This window comes from Antechinus flavipes, chromosome 2 (assembly GCF_016432865.1).
Source record: "Antechinus flavipes isolate AdamAnt ecotype Samford, QLD, Australia chromosome 2, AdamAnt_v2, whole genome shotgun sequence".
NCBI lineage: Eukaryota > Metazoa > Chordata > Mammalia > Dasyuromorphia > Dasyuridae > Antechinus > Antechinus flavipes.
The window spans coordinates 261,657,248-261,675,697 of NC_067399.1; the positions used below are offsets into that span (position 1 = coordinate 261,657,248).

An 18,450-nucleotide genomic window follows, 5' to 3' on the forward strand; every position below is an offset into this window, starting at 1 on the left:
TTTTCAGAGGAAGAGATCCAATCTATTTATGATCATATAAAATACCTTAAATTACTAATAACTGGAGAAATACAAATTAAACCTGGAGGCGTATCTTATACTCAGAATGATAAAAGTGACAAAAAAGGAAAATTACAAATATTGAAGGGGCTGTGAAAAAACAGTACCTAAATGCATTGTTGGTAGACTATGACTTAGTGCAGCCATTCTGTAAAACAATTTATATTGCATACCCTTTGACCCATATATAAATAGACTATGTAAACTATATATAGAAATACTATTTTTATACCACTAAGAAAATAAAAGGAAAAAGGATCTATATCCACATAACTGTTTATGGCACTCTTTTCATGGTAGTCAAAAATTAAAAACTAAAGGGGTGACTTCCTGTTAGGAAATGGTTAAGTAAATTGTTGCCTGTGAATGTAATAGAATATTATCAGGGCCATAAGAAATGGTGAAATGAACAATTTCAGACAAAACTGTGAATAGTTCTATAAACTGATGTATAATGAAGTGAACAGAATCGGAACAATTTTTGTGATATCATTATTGGAAAAAACTTTAAAAAACTTTGGAACTCTGATCAATGAAATAATAAATCATGAGTCCAAAAGAATTTTTACTTCCTGAAAAGGAGGTGATAAACTTTAAATGTAGAAAGAAACAGAAATAAGTTTTGGGGTATGATTAATATGTAAATTTGTTTTGCTGGATTACATAGTAATATACTGAGGGATTTTACTTAATGAGGTAGAATAATAAGAGAGACATAATAAAAAAAATAAATTTCTCAAAAAGGGAAAAAAGACTGATTTGGAATTCTAGTTCTTTGGAAACCAAAGTGAGCTTGACATTCACTCAAGTTTCCTCTGTTGGATATACTGCATAAGTGTCACTATGATCCTGGAAGTGCTTGTTTCTTTCTTTTTTTCTTTCTTTCTTGGGAATGGGATCAGGTTTGATGGCTAAAACTGGATTAGAGAAAGTGGCAATTTTAGGGAAGGCAAAAGAGTTGCAGAATATGGGGGGAAGGTCACTCCTTCTGGTATTTCTACATCTATGTGCTATAGACTGTGTGCTCAATCACTTCTTTGTGCTGTTTCTTCCTTCTGATTGCATCACTATAGTTCTTTTTTCTATAAATTATTTTTGCCCCATGTAGAAAAATTCCTAACCACAGATTATATTTCTCTTATATTTCTCACAGGATTTAGTACAGTGGTGGCTACAAGGTTCAATAAATGATAAATGATAAAAATTTTGGCTCCATCATTAGTTTTGTGAACATGTTACTTCATTTTTCTAGATCTTTGTTTCTCATTTGAAAATGAATAATTTGGATGATATTCCTTTTATGTATTACATCCTATAATATTTATTGAATGGCTGATTCATTTGAGAAGTACAGAATTGCTTATTCCAGAAAAATGTGCTCTTTTATTGTTGACTGATTTTTTTCTTTATTTTGAAAATTATATATTCCAATAAACAACCTTTGAGGAAAAATGATATCCAAATACCTTTGGATTCATGTCACACAGAAAGTGATCTATGATGTTGAAACTGTAGTAGGGCAGTTAGGAGATTAAGAAGATGAGAACTGTATATACAAAAGTAATAAAAATTCATAGCTATCAATCAACAAGCATTTATTAAGGCAATACATTCGTTCTCTTCTATTTCTCATTTATGTCATTCATATTTGAAGAACAAACTTGACACTGGATGTTGAAAGTCAATAAGTTGAGGTTCAATTAGATTAAGGTAGGAGAGAATTTAAATGTGGGAGAAACATCCTTATCTTTATTTCCTTAAAGTGAAAATTGGAGCATTATTAGAAAAAGTGACAATTTTCCTAAATTGACTAATTAGGAGAATTAAGGTATGGAATCTTTTAGTCAAATAAAGGCAACTCATGAAAACTGGCTACTTCTCATTCTGCACAAGACTGCTTTTAAGGCACATTTCATGTCCTTATTGCGCAGACTATAGATTAAAGGGTTTAAGAATGGAGTCATTACTGAGTACACCAAAGTGACAATTTTTTGCATCAAAGTTGGAATACCATATGTTGGGCTCACATACATCACCATGACTGTCCCATAGAAAAGAGACACTACCATCAAATGAGATCCACACGTAGAGAAGGCTTTACGCCGGCCAGCAGCTGAAGGCACCTGAAATACAGCTTTAAGCACCAGTGTATATGATGTGAAAATGTACATAATGGAAAGAAAAAGGACAAGGGAGCTCTGGGTATAGAAGATTAGTTCAGTGATAGGGGCTGGAGCACAGGACAGAGCCATCAGTGGATCCATGTCACACAGAAAATGATCTATGATGTTGGAACTGCAGTAGGGAAGTTGGGAGATTAAGAAAATGAGAACTGGGTAGCCAAGAAAGCCAACCAACCAACAGAGAGACACTAGGATGGCACAATGTCTCCCAGTCATGATGGTTGGGTAGTGTAGTGGGCAGCAGATAGCCAGATATCTGTCATAAGCCATCACTGCTAGGAAAAGACATTCAGTTGTACCAAGGGAAAAGAAGAAATAAAATTGTAAGAAGCATCCAGAGAATGAAATTGTTTTGGTTTTGGAGATAAAGTTGGTCAACATATTGGGAACAGTGGAAGAAACATACCAAATTTCAAGGAAGGAAAAGTTGCTTAGGAGAATGTACATGGGAGTGTGAAGTCTCTGGTCCCATATTACTGCACAGATGATAGCTCCATTACCAAGAAGAGTCAGGATGTAGATGACCAAAAGCAGTGAGAAGAGGGTAACTTGTGTCTCCCAGGACCCAGGAAAGCCTAGGAGGACAAACTCAGTCACAGTGGTTGTTATTGACCTGTTCATGGGTCTTAGAACTGTGGAGAAGACAAAGACAAAAATCATGATGTAAGAGTACTTTTCTTGAGATTCTGAAGCTTCTCTTGGAATCATGAGTTTTCTTCAAAGAGTTTGAGGGAGGTAATGTGGCATAACGGAAAGAGTATTGAATTTTAAGGACTGAACTTGGAATCACAGAACCTAAATTTCAATCACAGCTCTATCATTTCCTACCTATGTGAATTTGGACAAGTTGATCAATCTTTTTGTGACTCAATTTCCTCATCTGTAAAAGGAAGGAATTGTACTAAATGTCTTCTAAAATCAATTCTGGATGATTTCCAACTCTAGATCTATGATTCATTGCTTGATGCAGGGGAAACACACATCATTCTGAGACTACTTTGGATGACAACCTTGTGTTATTCTAAATGAACTCTGGAACCCTGAGATTCAATGTGCCTTGATTCATAATGACAGAACACTAGGTTCCTTGAATTTCCTAGAGCATTAGAATTAACCAATAAAATTTATTTATTCTTTGAAACTAGTGACAATTAAATCAATGATACCTACAGTTTAACTTTTTTCTTGAGCATTCAGTGGATGGATGGAAATGACTGTCACTTTATCATATTTGCATATTAAAAACAAATATAGGTATAGAATTCATTTCTCTCAAATTGTCCTTTTCCTGAAATCTTGTTAAAACTATAATGATCTGTTCTGTAACTTTTGTTTTATCCTTGATCAGCATTCACTTATTTCTTTATAGAATGCTCATCAACATAATTACCCACAATCTGATTTTTCTTCTGAGATATCTCCTACATGTTTGGACTGGGAAAAGAAGTAACATTAGTATTTATGGGGCTCAGAATATTCTCTACGAGTTATCATTTTATGAGGTATATTACAAATAGAAACAACATATCTAGAAACCAATTTTCTTTCCATGAATTTCAATGACATCTTAAAATGCATATAGGACTTATTTTAGTAAGATGTACAACAAATGTGTTGTAATTTAAAGGAGTGCAGGATGCAGCTTCCATCCCCCAAATAATGACATGATCTATAATTTCATCATTATAATTTTATTCTTAGGATTTTATGCTCTTTTCCAACTTTGAGGTTGTTTTTTAAATATAAATATTTTGGAAGGTGGAGGGATTGCTTTCATTTTGAGTTATTAGTAAATACATTAATACATTAATTAAGTTCATTAAAATATAAACTGCTTGCATTTATGTTTTTCCTCCCGGGTTATTTATACCTTCTGAATTCAATTCTCCCGTGCAACAAGAAAACTGTTTGGTTCTGCACACATATATTGTATCTAGGATATACTGCAACCCATTCAACATGTAAAGGACTCTTGCCATCTGGGGGAAGGGGTGGAGGGAGGGAGGGGAAAAATTGGAACAGAAATGAACAGGGATAATGCTGTAAAAAATTACCCTGGCATGCATTCTATCAATAAAAATTATTTTAAAAAATTAAGTTCATTAAATATTTTGCCTGAAATTAGTTCATTCACTAAGCTTTAGGAGAAGAGAAAATAGAAGAACTAGGATGGACTTAGGGAAAATGTGAACTCTGTTAACTTCACAATTTTGTCTTAGTCTTATTTGATATATATGTGGATATATTGACTCAATCACTCTTACATGATCATCTTGAATTGTTTTACCAACAGTGGCAACAGGTCCATGATAATCTTATCCAGTAATTTTATACTCTCTTATCCAGTCTGCTCTGTGTCCAAATGAATGTTTTTGGAGAACAGTTTTAGGAATAAAAGATCAATTTATAACTACAGATAGAATTGAATTAACTAGCTCATATGGCAATAGCATTTATATCATAATCTTGGATTCATGATGATTACATTTTACAACCTCGTAAAAAAAGTTGAGCGGCTATTATTAGTTCTGTTTTAGAGGTGAGTAAACTGAGGCTCATGACTAGTAAGTGGCAGGATTATAATGTGGGCACTGAGCTTCTGACAAATCCAGTATTCAAATTTCACTACATCACAATCTCTCAAATCAACTGAGATGGCCAATTCCCCACAATCAACATAGTGTTGACTTCCTTGAAAGTTTCCTTTTAAATCCCACTCTTGTTTCTTCTGTTGAATTGCACCTCATATTTTGAAAAATAATTACATATTTACTCCTGTTCTAGAAAAAACAAAAACAAACATTAAATATTTGGAAGATATTTGGAAATATGGTTTCAAATGTCATTGGTTTGCTACTTACCAGTATTAATTGCTGTGTTGTTTACAAACCTATAGAGAGAAGCTCCTTCAGGTTCAGATTTTCCCTACAGAAAATATACAATAAGGTTAATTTAAATATTAAAGTAGAATTCATTTAATACCCCCCTTTAAACAATGAAAACAAATCTAATTTTGTCTACAACAATATTCTGTAAGAATCCATCATTTTATGACAAATTATGGACAGAGACAAATATAGCTAGAAACTAATTTTCTTTCCTTGAATTTCTAGACCATCAAAATTTGGCTTTTGTCAATATGTGCATATTCTTTGACAATATGAATGACTGAAAATTTGAACCATAAGGATGAAATTTATTTCTTGAAATAAAGTTACATTAGATATTTAAATGGTTGACTGGGCTGACTGGACACTTTACACTTTCATGAAAAAAGTTAGTTAAAAAAAGTGATAAAGTTCATTACAGAATCAGTGCCTATAAACAAAGGCTAGAAGGTGAAATGTATTAGATTGAGTTTTGCAAATTCACTTTGTTAATCAAGGGGAAAAAAAAGAATTTGAAAAGAGAATAATGATATCTAGGAAGGAAGATATATACTCTTCCATGAGAACCATGTTGATGGGGATGAGGAAAGTGATGAGAAATCTTAAAGATAAAAATTAATTTCTAAGTATCTCATATCTAAGCAATATCTAGTTTCCTAAACAAAAATTAGTTTATAGATTACAAAGTAGTTATCAATGACCCAGAGACAAAATACTTCTTGTGATGCTTCCAGGAACGGAGACCGAGAGTCTAGTCTCAGAATTTGTCTGGAAATAACAATGCTGAAGGATGAGCAATGAAATGCTTTTTGTTGACAAGAATATTAGTACATAAAAAAACTTGATTATCCATAGAGGCATGGAAAAAGATAAATGAATTGTACTTGAAATTTCAAATCACAAAGTATAAACTTCTACTGAACCCTGTGTAATATTTGTCAGTATTCAGGTTGATTTAAGTTTTTCTATTATCATCTCTCTTATCTCTAAATGGAGATAAAAATGAGAAATAAATTAGACAAAAGATGTACAGCTGTAGGGAAGAAGAGCCAGGTCTAATATTCTGCAGGAATTGCTGGAATGTTGACACTTTCTGGGAATATAGTTAGGTGTTTAAGTATAGTATTTCCTCCTCCTACACTTCCACTAACTTTGGTCATAAGAACATCATTTCTCAAGCTCTCAGGGTCCAGAAATCACTTCTGTAAAGCAAAAAGACCATGCCTTCCACCTGTTCCTACTTTTGACTACACGTAAATGAACAATACATCACCCCAAGATAAACTAAGAGTGAATGTTTGACTAGTTTATCTATCACTGTTCCTCTCCAATTATACCATAAACTGGATGTATATGTTTAGCAAGTGACTTAAGAAAAAGAATTCTTGATTAGTGCCAAAAAGTGAAGTGATTTCTCAGGAGAAAAGGGTACGCTATTCATAATCATAGCATGTTAGGAATATAGGCTTTAGAAATCATCCAATCTTACTTCTTTATAGATGAGGAAAACAAGAAGAAAGAAAATCATTCGCCAAAATAAGTCTTACAAAGTTGGCAGCAAAGCTCGGATTAGAACTAGATCTTCTATCTTCTGAGCTGTCAATCTTTCCAAATCACCATAATGCTTCTCTGAGTTCTTTTCAAACAATTCATAGTGAGCAATTGGAGCAGATATGTGGAAGTAGTCATTGTATTGAAACTTAGCACCTCTCTCTTATACCTGGTAATGGTGGAACAGATTCACCTATGGAAAAGAGTGACTATTTAGTGAAATCTCAGCTGCAGAGATTCTATCCTTGATGACTAAGAAAAAGCACTTTTGGAAAGCATGATATATACATCATTTATTTTATTCTTTCTGCACTTGGATCCCCAAAGGCTTGTTTCCCTAGGAGTTTCTTTAGCCTCTATAAATATTTAAAGCACCCAAACTATATTTAACTCCAGTGATCACTGTGAAATTTTAGACTTCTCCTTGGTGGGTTCAGTGTTTTTATCTTTTTCTCCTCCAGGGGCCACCTTCTCCCATGCTCATGGGTCTTCTCATAGTCTGTATAGATTGGCCCCTGGGGTTGGGCTTGAATGAATGAGAAAGAGAAGAAAAGAACAGAACAAATACCAGGTAGATTTCAGGAAATCTGCCCTCTGTAAAGAGATTGTATTGTTCTTAGAAGTCACCTCCAATGCATCTGAGTCTTCTTCTTTTTTTTTTTTACTCTATATCACTATCACCATCCCTGTCTATATCCCAGTCTCTTGAACTGTGGTTCACAACCTCATATGGGGTCTTGTACCTGAATATAGGAATCACAAAATTATGTTTTATTATCAGTAAATATTTGATTTGTATATCTATTTTATATACCTATGTACCAAGGATCATATAAAAATGTAAACATTTTCTCTAGCTTTAAAAGAGTTCACGAGTGAAAAAACTTTAAGAAGCCTTGGTTTACATCTACATTTCTCTCTCTCTCTCTCTCTCTCTCTCTCTCTCTCTCTCTCTCTCTCTTTCTCTCTCTCGTTCTCTCTCTCTCATCTATCTAATATATAATAATTATAAAAAATATCTAGCACTTATATAATACTATATGCTAGGTACTTGTGCTAAACATTTTGTAAATATTATTTCATTTTTTAACCTTTGACAACACCTCTGGAACGTAGTCTCTACTATTATCCCCATTTATAGGTGAGGAAACTGAGACAAATAGAGATGAAGTGATTGCTCAAGATTATACAGCTAGGATGCATCTGAGGCTGGATTTGAATTTAGGTATTCTTTGCTTCAATGTTAGCACTCTATTCATTTTTGCCACTGGGCTGTCAATTATATCATCTGTACCAGGCTTTTTAAACTTTTTCTACTCATAACCCTTTTCACCTAAGAAATTTTTACATGACCTTGGATATATGTATAGCAAAGAATTTATTTTAAAACAATTCTTCAGTGTACATATAATTTTATTATTTGTTAAGACATTTGCATGCTAATAAGATGGATGTATTTGCTTTTTCATATAAAAAATTAAATTTTGGTGTAATATTTCATATCTTTTCTTGTTGCTAAATTTTTCATGCTCTCATTCAGTTATTCAGTCCCATGTGGGGTTATGAGTCACAGTTTAAGAATCTTTGATCTAAATTTACACTTATGAGTATGTCTATGTCAATACTTACCTCTATGTTAACCATATAATTTAAAGCTATATGTAGATCTTGACTATATCTAAACTTATTTCCAATTCTATTTTTTTCTCTCTTTCCCTCTTTACTCACGTCCGTCAATACTTTCTGTCCCCTTTTCTCTTCCCCTCACCCTTGATCTGGATTTCATCAGAAAAGGAAACTTCCGGTTAAGGAATTTGAGGGGAGTAAAATTCTTCTACAAATAATTATTTTTATTGTTTAGTAATTTTTCAGTCATTTCTGACTCTTCCTGATCAAATTTTAAGAAAATTAAGGCAAACATGATTACATGACTTACCTAGGATAACAAAAATACAACGTTTCTGAAGTCTGATTGGAATTTACCAAAATGAGCCTGACACTGTATCAATTGTACCACTTAGATGACCCAACTGATAATAATAGCTAGTATTTATATAACCTTTCAAAAATTTGGAAAGCACTTAACAAATATTACATTTATCCTACCAACAACCTTGGGAGATAAACGCTGTCATCCTCAGTCTTATAGATGAGGAAACTCAGGTAGACAGAAGTTGAGTGAATTGTCCAGAGTCATACCACTGTGTCTGAGATCTGATTTCAATTCAGGTCTTCCTGACTTCAGATTTAGTGCTCTGTTCACTGGGTCACACAGTTGTATAATCTTTGAGAGTTGCCTGAGAGTACTGAAAGGTTAAATAATTTGCCTAAAAGACTATTTTATGAAGAACTCACACAAGGCAAGCACTTTCTGGATAGTTCTCAAATACTGGTCATCTCTACCCCACACATAATGGGTGGTTACTAAATGTTTTTTTTCTGATTTCCTTCCATAGTCTATCCACTATCCCAATATGCATCCCTGGCCAGTGTTGCAAAGAGTAAAGTGTTTGATTGTGGTTCAGAAAATATCCAAATAACAACAATAATGAAAAAAAACTTGCAACTTATATGAATATTCTATTTGACCAATTAATTCAGTCAAATAACCATTATGTTCATTGGATTTGAAGTCCAGTGGGAGCATAACCTGAAGTGGAGATGGGGGAAGGGAAAGAAGGAAAGGGATTGTCTGGCACACACTGTGTTAAGAGCTTCTTATATTTTTAATAAATATTTTCTCATTCGTTTCTCATAACATCCAAGGTAGGTGTTATTATTATTCCTATTTTATTGATAAAGAATCTGAGAATGCTAAGAGAAAGATATTTAGAATTTTCCTATCTAAATAATTACCCTTTTTATTGTAATCTTTTTGAAGGCTGGACTGTTTTTACCTCTCTTAGTATTCCCAGAATTTAGCACAGTGTTATGCACTTAACAGCTATTTAATAAATGCTAGTTGATTTGTTGTTGAATAAACAAATTGCTTCTTAGAAGGAAAGCTGGGAAATCTGCAGAGCACACTAAAAAGCAGAGACTAAAAACCTTGCTGATAAAGGTGCCTATAATCAAAGCAATGATTTTTACAGTAGCAATATATGCTTATGAGAATTGGATTATAAAGAAAGCTGAGCACAGTAGTGATACTGTTGAGTTGTGATACTGGAGAAGACTTGAGTCTTTGGACATTAAGGAGATCAAATCAGTCAATATTCAAATCAATTCAGACTATTTGTCAGAAGGCCAAATACTAAAGTTGAAGCTTAAATATTTGGCCACATAAGGAGATGATAGGATTCATTGGAAAAGACCTTGATGTTAGGAAAGGCAAAAGGAGAAGTAGACAGCAGAATATGAGATGGATAGATAGTGTGAAAGCAATAAACAAATATCTTTTGGGAGATAGTGGAGGCTAACGGGGCCTGGTGTGCTTATAGTCCATGGGATCATGAAGAGTCAAAGCATTAGACACAAATGAATGGCTCAACAACAAACAAATAATTTTCTTCCTAGATTCCTTTGATTCAATTTCCTTTTTAGCCACTGAGTTCTAGGAAAAACAGCAGTCACAAGAGGAGAAATCTTTGAGAAAAAGGTCTCTTTTAAAACTAAGTTTAAATAAGGTAAATAGATTTTCTTGGTTCAGGAGCAAAATTACTGGTTCTGGGGATGGACTGAGGAAGGTACAGATTAATTTAGATATTAGTCAAAGGGGTGAGATGCAAGTTGAGAAAATTAGTTGACTTAGGGAATAATCAAAATAAGGTAGAAAACAAACTTAGGGGAGGGCAGGAGGCTCATATTAGGGCAATAATTGTATCCTTGTTTGTATTGTAACTTTGTCAGGAGGGCAATAATAATTGATTATTTAGGATGAAGTTGTCTCTAGATTTGTGCATTTCCCATTTTCTTTGTGCTAGTATGATTCTCTTTTGCTTGTAGAACAGCACCCTCTTTGATCATGTCATGTGGGATGGTCCTCTGTCAGCATCTCCCTTGTCTTACAATTGATTTAAAGTTCTTCAGAAAGACTTTGAGAGTGTCTTTATACTGCTTCTTCTGTCATTCAGGTGAGTATTTGCCTTGTATGAGTTCTTCATAAAATTGTCTTTTAGGCAAACGTATGTTTGGTATTTGGGCTATATGGCCAGCCCATCAAAATTGTGCTCTACATAGTAGTTTTGAATGCTTGTCATTTCAGTTCAAGAGAGGACTTCAGTGTCCAATACTTTATCTTGTCATGTAATTTTCCTAAAATAATTCAGATGGAATCAATTCAATTTTCTTGCATGGTGTTGGTAAACTGTAGTTTTCATGGGTATCCAACATAAACTCAACAGCTCTGTAGACCTTCAGTGTGATATACATCCTAATACCTTTCCCATACTTTCTTTCAAAGCTAACTGAACACTGAGATAACTCTGGTGATGTATACATTATCTTTATCATCTATGTAGATATCCCTGGAAAGTATATTTCCAAGCTACATGAACTTATTACAGTATTCAAAATTTGTCCATTTGCAGTAATTGATGATTCCACATATGGTTGACTAATGCAATACCTTTGTTTTCTTGGTGTTGATCTTGCATTTCAGTTTCAGAGAATGAATTTTTAAAAAGTAAGCTTCAATATGTATTCAAACATAATCAGTTCTTTTTCTAGGTATAGACAGTATTTTTCATTCTAAGTTCTTCAGAATAATCTTGGATTATTGTATTACTGAGAATAGCAAAGTAATTGACAGCTGATCATCCCAGAACACTGCTATTACTTTATACCCAGTATGTTTCACTTTGCATGAGCTCATGAAAGACTTTCCAAGTTTTCCTGAGAGCATCCTGCTCATCAGTTCTCATAGAACAATAGTTTTTCATCATAATCACATACCACAATTTATTTAGCCATTCCCCAATTGATGGATATTCCCTCCATTTCCAACTCTTTGCATTTAGAAATGAGATGTTATAAATATTTTTGAATAAGTAAGTGTCTTTCCTTTAAAAATTTTTTTGGGACACTTTCCTAGTAGTGGTACCTTATTAGGTCAAAAAGTATTGCACTTTTCTTTAGATGGAGTTAAGTAATAATCTTTTAGAAATGATTGAGTTGTCCTGATGACAAACTCTCTAGAGTTTTCATTTTTCATTTATTAGCTGCTGAATTTCCTCTTTGTATTTGTCAAATTAATCCAGATGTTTATAAGTGTTCTGGTCCAGATGAACAAATATGGTGTTATAATCTAGTCCCTGAAAGTTGCACCCTACTTTTCTGCTCCTCTGTTGCTATTTGATGACTCATTTTTTTTCCTGCAATTCAGCAATAAATTGTTCACACATGGAGAAGTGCTCTAATCTGTTGATGTTGAGTTTCCCGATAGTCATCTTGCCTTGGGGCTACCATTTTTGTTAACTGCCAATGGTTAGGTTGGAGAAGATAAGTCTGTGATTGATCCAGCAGTCTATGCTACACATTGCCTTTATCTCTTTCACATGTTGCCTGTTTCTTCTCTTTAAAATGATGTAGTCTATTAAATGCTAGTGCTTGTTGTGAGGATGCATCCATGACATTTTTTTGGATTAAGTAAGCAGAAGATAGTGTTGGTGATGAGAAGGTCATGAGACATGGAAATCTTCAATGGTAAGTGACTATTGCTGTTGCTGTTCTTCACAAGGACAACCAACCATGTCTGATAGTCTGTGCATACATTGGCATTAAAGTCACCCACAATTACAAGAGTCTTCTCTTTCAATACATTGATGATGAAGGTCTTCAGGTCTTTATGAAATTTTTCTTTGACTTCTTCAGGATTTGGCATCGTGGAGCATACAAAATGATGATGGTGGCATGGCACTTTCCTGCAAATAGCATTTGCATTATTATGAAGCTGTCATTCACTTCATTTAGGAGGCATATGAACTTGCTGGCTAAATTAGATCGAGTTTTTGAAACTTGCACTAATTTCATGAAGCTCCTCATTACACTAGCCACTTCAGAAAATTATATATCCAGCTTTGATGTCAGTAAGTTGGCTTTCATTTGCTAGTCTTGTTTCATTCAGGGATGCTATTTGGATGCTGAGGTCTTTCTCAAAAAATGCAGTTCATCTTTCAGGTCTGCTGGATTTAATTTTGTCCATGAACATAGGTACTCACTATTGATAGGCCTGATCTGGAAGAAGATCCAGCAAAGGAATATGAGAAAGAGTGGTCAGACAGAGGAGAAATAACATTGTATTATTATTGAAATCATGAGAAAAGGGATTGATCATCAATGTCAAAACTACAAAGAGTTCAAGAGAGATGAAGATTTAGAAAAGGCTATTAGATTTGGAAATGGAGGCATTGACTGTAGACAATCGTCTCAAGGAGTTTAGCTACAAAAGGGAAAAGAAATATGGAATGGATCAATTAAGTAAGAGATTTTTGAAGATAGGAAAGATTGGAGCATGTATGAATATAGTAAAGAAGAAGCAGACAGGGAAAGGTTGAAGATAAATGAGAGACTAAGGATGACAGCATGGGCATTCTTTTGGAGAAGATAGGACAAAATGGAATTACTTGTACATATAGAGTTAGCCTTGTCAAGGAGAAGGACTACCTCAGCAAGTGAGATGAGTGATAAATGAGACAGATAGTAGCAGAAGGCACATGAGTTATCTGGATTGAGGAAGAAGGTAGACAAAAGAGTGCTTCATTAATGGCCTCAATATTTTTAGGGAAATATGAGACAAGGTTTTTAACTGAGAGAGTTAGAGGAAGGGTAAGCTATGAGAGATTTGAGAAAGGATGGAAAATTAATTGTAGATAGTGGCATGAATATATTAGGAGAATCAACCCATTTTTTAAAAAACAAGTTTAGTTTAAAACAAGATGCCATACCATCAGATTAGGGAATCTAAGGGAATTACATAAGAGAATCTACATAAGAGATTGCAATGTCCTCATATAATGGAAGGTCACTTCTTTACACATGTCTTGACATTCCAGAAGTTATCAATGTCCTCAGAGGGTTCAACAAGTTAGTCATGAAGTTCTCTCCATTAGATAACAATAGTTTTGATTTGATTAGTTTCAGTAAGTTATTTTCTTTCTTTCTTTCTTTCTTTTTTTTTTTTTTTAACAAAAATTCTTTGTGAATCATATTGGGAGGGAAAAATCAGAGCAAAAGGAAAAAAACATGGGAGAGATAAAAAAAAAAAAACAACACAAAAGAAGTGAACACAGCATGTGTTGATTTACATTCAGTTTCCTTAGTTCTTTTTCTGGATGCAGAGGGTACTTTCTATAAAGTCTATTGGGATTGTTTTGAATGCCTGAACCATTGAGAAGAACCAAGTCTTTCATAGTTAATCATTGCACATTCTTGCTATTATTTTGTACAATGTATTCTGGTTTTGCTTGTTTTGCTCAGTATCCGTTCATCTAAATCTTTCTGGGCCTTTCTAAAGTCAGCTTGTTCATCATTTTTTATAGAACAATAATATTCCACATTACCTTCATATACCACAACTTGTTCAGCCATTCTCCAATTGATGGGCACCTACTCATTTTCTAATTCTTTGCTATTACAAAAAGAGCTGCTACAAACATTCTTGCACATGTGAGTCCTTTCCTTTGTGATTTCCTTGGGATACAGACCCAGTAACGGCCAGTAACAGTAATGGGTCAAAAAATATGCATAGTTTATTAGCCCAAATTGCACTTCAGAATCAGCCAGTTATTTTCAATTAGTTTTTATGTTGAATGAATGAATAATGACAGCAACAACAAATTTGTCCAATAATTCCTGTATGTCAGGACTGTGCTAAGTTGTGGAAATAAAAATACAAAAAAGCATATCTACTGTCAAAAAACTTATATTTTAAAAAGGAAAGTTAAGCTGTATAGGGGAACATTGTCTGTGAAGTGGAGTATTGAAACAGAATAGTAGGAAAAATGACTGACATATTTTTCTTAAGAATAATAGTATTGATTTAATTACAAAATTAGACATGGAAAAGGGGAGCACATAAGTCTACACTGACTACATTTGAGACAGAGAGATAAATGTGCAAACTAATTTCCAGTTGTTCAATAAACAATATAACATTAAATCTAGGAAAAATAGATGTATTGTTTCATGATGAATATTTGAATTTAATTTCAAATAATGTGATTTAGTTATTACATCTATAAATTCTCGGTAAAAGAAGTGTCTTATTTTAGGGAATCATTCGCAAGACATCCAATACCAAGAGAATTTCTAAATATAGGAAATCTCAATGATTTTAATGAGATATGAATTTTTTTTGAATAATGAAAGGAAAATTATGCTAAAAACAGAAGATTTAATTAAATTCCCTAAAATAGCACTTCAAAAATAAAAACAAACCAACCCATATTTAGAACTAAATAACACAAATCCTTAAAAAATGCAGGAATAGTACCATCTATATTCCCAAAATATCAAAAAAAAAAAGGGAAAAGGACCTATTCATACAAGAATATTTATAACAGCCTATAAACTGGGTAATGGCTAAACAATCTATGGCATATGATTATGATAGAATATTATTATAGTATAAGAAATGACAAGCAGAATGATTTCAGAAAAACCTGGAAAAATGAACAAAGTGAAGTGGGCAGACTAGGAGAATGAACACAGTTATATCAACAATGTAGAGTGCTCAACTGTGAATAACAACTATTTTCAGCTATACAATGATCCAAGATAATCCCATAGGACTAATATCCTTCAGAGAGAGAACTTATATTGTCTGAATATAAACTGAAGCATGCTGCTTTCCTGGCTCCCTTTCTCTTTTCTTCTCTCCCTCCCTTCTTTCCTTTCTCCTTCCCTCCCTCCCTTCTTTTCTCTCTCCTTCCCTTCCTCCCTCCCTTTCTCTCTCCTCCCCTCCTTCCCTTTCATTTCCTTCCTTCCTCTCTTCTTCCTTCCTTCTTTCTTTCTTTCCTTCCTCCCTTTCTTCCTCCCTCCTTCCCTCTCTCCTTCCTTCTTTCTTTCCCTCCTTTCCTCCTTCTCTCCCTCCTTCCCTCTTTCTTTCTTTCCTTACTTCCTTCCTTTCTTCCTTCCTTCTTTTCTCTCCTTCCTTCCTTCCTTCTCTCCTTCATTTCTTCCTTCCTTCATTTCTTCTCTTCCTTCCTTCCTCCCCTCGTTTCCTCCCTCCCTCCCCTCCTCTTTTCCTTCCCTTCCTCCCTTCCTCTTTTCTTTCCTTCCTCCCTTCCTCTTCTCCTTCACTTCCTCCCTTCCTGCCTTCCTCCTCTCTTTCCTCCTTCCCACCTCCCTTCTTTCCTCTCTTCCTCCTTTCTTCCCTTCCCTCCGTCCTTCTCTCCCTCCCTCTTTCCTGTTGTGGGCCAGAACTATGAACTTGAAACAAGGATTCTTACAAGGTACTAATTCAGTGGAATTGATGAGACAATGGTTATCTAGTTTAGCATGGTGATTAATAGTTCTCTAAGTTCAGTATCACTGACTTAATCTTACAACAAATAATGATTTCCTAGTGATATAATGATTGGTTTCTACTCAGTGTAGACCATATAAGCTGGGAGCCTCAGCCAGATTCAGAGCTAGAGAAGACAAAAGGACTTGAAGCGAGAGCTCAAGCTCTTGGAGCCAAGGAGAGAGATTTATTTCCATCTTTAGCAGCACTGTGGTGGCAGGCCTGTCCTCCTTAGCTTCTCCACTGAAATCAAAACTCCAGAAGGCCTCTAAAAAAGCTAGCTGAAGTCCCAGGCAAGGAGACAAGATTTTGAAGGAGATAATAAAGTATTTGAACTTTAACACCTGGCTATTCTTGTGGTGATTAATCTGCTGAATTAATTAATTTGGCTGCCCCAAAGATCATCAGAAAATTCAACAAGAACATTACACCCTCCCTCCCTCCTTCTCTTCCTTTCTTCTTCCCTTCCTCCCTCCCTCCTTTCCTTTTCTTTCCTTCTCTTCTCTTTCTTTCTTTCTTTCTTTCTTTCTTTCTTTCTTCTTTCTTTCTTTCTTTCTTCTTTCTTTCTTTCTTTCTTTCTTTCCTTCCTTCTTTTTCTTCTTTTCTTTTTCTTTCATTCATTTTTTTAAAAAATTGAGTCTTCTTATGACTGATATGGAAATGTTTTACATGATTCCACATGTATAAACTATATTGGATTAATTATTATCTTAGGGAGCAGAGGAAGTGAGGGATGGCATGAAGAATGGACTTTGGAACTAAAAACTTAAAAAAATCCATGTGTTAAAAATTTGTTTTAACCTGTTATTGAAAAAAAACATAAATAAAATGATAGAACAATCATAAATAAATAGATAAAGTAATAAATAAAAAATTCAAAGTGGGTCAAAACCTTATCTATCAAGAGATCTAGTTGTTGAGTTGGATATAACAAAGAAACAAATGGGTCAAGGACTTTTTTCAGTTAAGGCAAAGAAAAAATTGGAAGAATTATTTTAAATATCTCTTATTTGGACTATAAATCCCTTGAGAGCAAGAATCATGCCTTATATAAAATTTGTATTTCCTCCAGTGCCTAGCACAATACTCTGTACTCAAGTAGGGGGATAGTTATTAGACCTATGATTTCACTGGCTTAAGGAGCTTGAGGGTAAGGCAAACCCCTCTAACTAATGTAGTTCTCATAGAGAAGATTTTCTTTGCAATTTATGCTCTAAGTTATTGAGAGCATTGAAATATTTTTTTTTGCTTAGTGTCACACAGCCAGGTTACATTTGTAGAAGCAATACTTGAACTCAGGTCATATTAGCTTCAAGGTTGGCTTTCTGTCCCCTTTTACATTGCCTCTGCACAGAAGTAAATGTTTTAGTAAATGGGGGTGGTGGTACAATGGGGGAAGAGAACAAGCATGTTTTAATCACCTACTATGTAACAAGCCCTGTGCTAAGCACTTTATGAATATATCTCATTAGATTTTAATAAATCCATGAGGTAGGTGCTTCTGTTGTTGTTCAAGAATTCAGTCATATCCAGCTCTTCGTGAACCTGTGAACCATCATGTTCATAGGATTTTCTTGGTAAAGACACTGTAGCACTTTTCTCTTTTCTTCTTTTGTAGATTAAAACAAAAAGGTTAAGTGACTTGTCTAGGATCACACAGCTGGTTAAATGAGGCCAAATTTGAACTCAGATTTTCTTGACTGTAGGTCTAGCACTCTATCTTCTGTGCCAAAAGCTGCCCTTGTTGAATAAAATAAAGGGAGAACAAAATGAAGAAAGCAAAAACAAAAGCAAGCAAGTAAAATAAGTGAACTAGTGTGGTACTAAGAAACGAAGATCTTGGTTCATTGCCACCACTGATTGTCAGTGTAATGAAGAATCATGAAAAGGAAAATAGTTTCTAAGCATCTCAGACCCAAATGTTATTGTTCATCTTTTTAAGCAAGAATTCTTGTTTGTACTTTGTAATCTAGAAAAGAGTCAGGGATGCTTAGCTCAATCTGAGGGCTGCCAATTAAGAAGCAGAAATAAAAAACAAAATCCAGACTCACAGACCTTGATTTGGAATCAGAATCCAGAAGCCTGGCATCATTTCTTTCTCTTTTTTCTTTTGGATAATGTACCACATATAGTTGATGTGATTAACAGTTTTTAGGAAAGAATTATCCTTTGGATTAAGAGCAAAGGATAAAATAAAATCTGTTATTTCTCTTTGTAAATCTTAAAAAGCTATTTAAATGTGAACTATTGTAACGAACATATTAATAAAAAGATAGCTATAGGGTGATTGCTTGGAGGGAGGAAGAGAGATGACTCTTGGAAA

The 18,450-nt window shown here is 34.2% G+C and overlaps 1 protein-coding gene across 1 annotated transcript; it reads right to left on the reverse strand.

Annotated features, from left to right (window-relative positions):
- Positions 1-1,919: 1,919 nt before the first annotated feature.
- LOC127552485 (olfactory receptor 11H4-like) lies at positions 1,920-2,882 on the reverse strand. The gene has a single exon (XM_051982989.1). It carries the CDS (start codon positions 2,862-2,864, stop codon positions 1,920-1,922), a length of 945 nt encoding a protein of 314 aa, XP_051838949.1. The 5' UTR covers positions 2,865-2,882.
- Between the last annotated feature and the right edge of the window lie 15,568 nt (positions 2,883-18,450).

What these genes read in the sequence shown, in the direction of transcription:
- LOC127552485 (XM_051982989.1), bottom strand. Translation starts at nt 2,864, where the DNA reads ATGAACAGGTCAATAACAACCACTGTGACTGAGTTTGTCCTCCTAGGC.